We start from the raw sequence: 2,949 nt of genomic DNA, 5'->3' as shown, positions 1-2,949 counted from the left end.
GGGGGCTGCCTTGGCCCTGGCTCACCTTGCCGAACCAGCGGGAGAGCCATATCTGCTTCATGGTCATGTGATCAGGGAGAACTTCATTGTCAAAAAGGAGCTGCACCTAGCAGGGAGAGGAGGGCACAGTTTTAGGAACTCTCTCCTCCCACCTGGTCCACTCTAGACTCTCTCCCTCCCTTTGTAGCTTCTTCCTCCTCCCCCAAAAAATCTACTGTGGGAATACTCACATGCTGGGGATTTAGCATCAACCGATGACATAGGACCCTCCGGAGATGGCGAACCTCAGCTCTAACAGAACATCGGACATATTTGTTCTGGGGGTAGGGAGGGAAGGGAACAGGACAAGGTGTATGAGGGAAGGGCCCCAGGGAGGTGAGTCTCTTTAGAGGGGCCCTCCCCTCAGCGTCTCTCACCTGCAGGATACTTTTATTCTTGTCTTTGCCAGAACTGGGGGGAAACAGATACAGGTTAGGGAGCCCTATTTTCCCCCATCCCCTACCCAGAGCCGTGATATATTCTCTTCAAGAGAACAGACACTCCTCACTGTTCATCATCTCCCTGAGCTCCTCCCTGGCTCTGGGTCACTGATACTGTCACTTCAGATAGCCCAAGACCTAACCCCTCACCTCAGCCGCTCTAGGCACAGGCTCAGCTGCTCATCATAGCGATAGTAGTGGGCTTTAGAATGGTCGAAGCTGCTGAAGGGGAGGCCGAGGTTGCTCAGGGCTGGCTCTGAGAAAGAGTAATGATGAGGTGGCACAAGTTCCATGCTCCTTTTTCCCCGGAGAACAGGAGGAATGCTTTGGGGGCTTTACCTTACCCTCCTGCTGCTAAAGGACATACCTTCCCCGCTGGGCTGGGTGACTCGGTCCAACCCTCGGGACTGGTAGAATTCTCGAATACGTTTCTCTTCACCTAGAAGGGAGTATGGGAAGTAAAACATCAGCTCTCCCTCTCTTCGTCTTTCTGGCTGTCAAACTCTTTAGCTACATGGTCTACCAAAGCCCTTGTCATCTCAAGCTACCACCCAGCATCAGTCCTCTAGAGGGCCCTCAAAGTCAGGTAGGTCACTCACTGTCTTGCAAGCCGGGCACTAGCTTGTACACGATGTCCTGCATGACCCGGTCCAGTTTGAGGTTGAGCAGCGGCTGTGTCTCATGGATCTTGATGTTGCACATGGGGCAATACTTGCTGGTTTGGAGATACTTCACAATACAACTCTTGCAGACTAAAGGAAAAGAAAAAGAGACTCTCAGACCCTCTGGGAATGGGATTCGTGGGCTGGATGGGGTGCCTGGGTGGTTGGGGCAGGCAGCCCAGAGGCTGACAGCCAGCTTGGTGGGGACTAGGACCTGGAAGAACCAGTGTCCAGGGCACTCACAAGTATGAAGACACTCTGTGATGGTGGTGGCATCCACGAAGTAGCCAGCGCACAAACAGCAAACGATGTGCTCATTCAGGTCTTTGATCTTTACTCGGACCTCCTCCTGCGGACAGACCCTCCACCGATCACCATCCCCAACCCTTGTGCCTTCCCAGCTTGGGAGTCGCCTCTTTCATCAGACCCCACGGCCAAGCCCCGCTCCCTGCGCGATCAGCCGAAGATTAGTTCCCAGGGGTTGACACTCTCCCTCTGCCCAGCAGAGGGCTCCTCGCACAGCGGGGGCTCCCTTCACGTGGACTCGCCCGAGTTTCCTTTCCCTGGGGAGACTACACGACGTGGGCGGCACAATGCGCAGGCGTCTTAGCCCCGAGTTTGGCAACTCGATCGCAAGCACGCAGGCGCATTGAGCCCCCTGTCTCTGCGCAGGCGCACTGGGCGCCCGGCCAGCCACCGCCTGTCCTCTATGCGGCCCCAGTTCGCACCGCTAGCCGACCACGGCAGTAACCCTGCCGCCCCTGCACCTCGTTCCGTAGCGGGTCCATCTTGTACACTGACTGGAGCTGGTTCCGAAGCCTCATCGCGATCGCAATCTGGCCCCCCTGAGGAGACGCCATCTTAAAGGCTGATCCCGGCCTGCCACTTCCGGTGCCGCCTGCGGGGCGGGACTTGTCGCCCAGCAACGAGGGCTCAGGTCTTTTCGGATTCGCTGACCCTCTGCATGGCCCCGCCCAAGTCCCTTTCTCCCCGTGTGCTCACCTGAGCCCCACTGGCCCCTCCCCCTCCTCAATCTGTGATTAGGAAGGGGGGGTCATAGGAAGGGGTCCGATCTTATTGACCTCTTGTAGTCATTATAATAATAGACCCTGCTGGACCTCGGGACTAACTTTTGGAGCCTGCAAAGACTGCCCCCTCCTACCCCAAAAGGCCCGGAGATCTCTGCTCGCCACAGCTCAGGGTCGTCTAGCTCCTGTGACAACGACCCTGCTAAAGAAGCCCCTCCGGAGCCCTCTCTTCATGTCGTCTCCTTCGGCTGACGCTTACGCATTACTGAGCTTCATCCCGATGGCGGGCCTTCTCCCACCTCTACAGCAGAAGTTTCTCGGGGCTTTGCGGAGTCTTGGGGAGAGTGGCGGGGAGGGAGGGACCCCAAGGGACTTGGTAGTGCTCTTACAACCGCCCCCCATCCTCCCCCTGCCGCCGAGGATGGGGGGGCAGGCCGTGGTTAATGATGATGATTCAATCATCGGCGCCTGCGGAGGCCTGGGACAGACTAATGCAGAGCAGATGCGAAGGAGGAGGGGAGGACGACTAGGACACTACCGCACACGGACTCGCTGAGGCAGCGAGCCCCCGGAGTAGCACAAACTCAGCCCCGTATTTGGGAGGACGCCGCCCCCCACCCCCATCCCGAGTTTGTACACCTCTGTCTCTAAGTACTTACAGTAGGATTAAAAAAGAAAACAAGGATAAATTTACTGTGAAATGTTAACACCAAGTGCAATTGAAGATTCAGGAAGGGAGAAATCCTAATGGAGACCCCAAAAGGCTTTCTGAAGGAAGTG

At 56.6% G+C, this 2,949-nt stretch overlaps 1 protein-coding gene across 3 annotated transcripts in view; it reads right to left on the bottom strand.

Moving 5' to 3' along the window:
• Positions 1 to 2,057, bottom strand: part of PCGF1 (polycomb group ring finger 1) — a 2,933-nt gene extending 876 nt beyond the window's left edge. For 2 of the 3 annotated variants that reach the window (XM_011358103.2, XM_011358102.2), the window contains exons 1-8: positions 1,909 to 2,056; positions 1,385 to 1,490; positions 1,079 to 1,231; positions 847 to 918; positions 630 to 735; positions 417 to 450; positions 231 to 317; positions 26 to 106 (exon numbers count right to left, since the gene is read on the bottom strand). In XM_011358103.2, the coding sequence (XP_011356405.1) occupies positions 26 to 106; positions 231 to 317; positions 417 to 450; positions 630 to 735; positions 847 to 918; positions 1,079 to 1,231; positions 1,385 to 1,490; positions 1,909 to 2,001 (732 nt within the window). In that variant the 5' untranslated portion in view covers positions 2,002 to 2,056. Of the gene's footprint in view, positions 1 to 25; positions 107 to 230; positions 451 to 629; positions 736 to 846; positions 919 to 1,078; positions 1,232 to 1,384; positions 1,491 to 1,908 lie in introns of all 3 variants that reach the window. The other variant, XM_011358101.2, reaches the window with a different exon arrangement.
• Positions 2,058 to 2,949: the final 892 nt, after the last annotated feature.

The sequence above is a fragment of the Pteropus vampyrus genome, unplaced genomic scaffold (assembly GCF_000151845.1).
Source record: "Pteropus vampyrus isolate Shadow unplaced genomic scaffold, Pvam_2.0 Scaffold37, whole genome shotgun sequence".
In the NCBI taxonomy this organism is placed as follows: Eukaryota; Metazoa; Chordata; class Mammalia; order Chiroptera; family Pteropodidae; genus Pteropus; species Pteropus vampyrus.
This window is presented reverse-complemented; position numbering and strand designations above follow the sequence as displayed.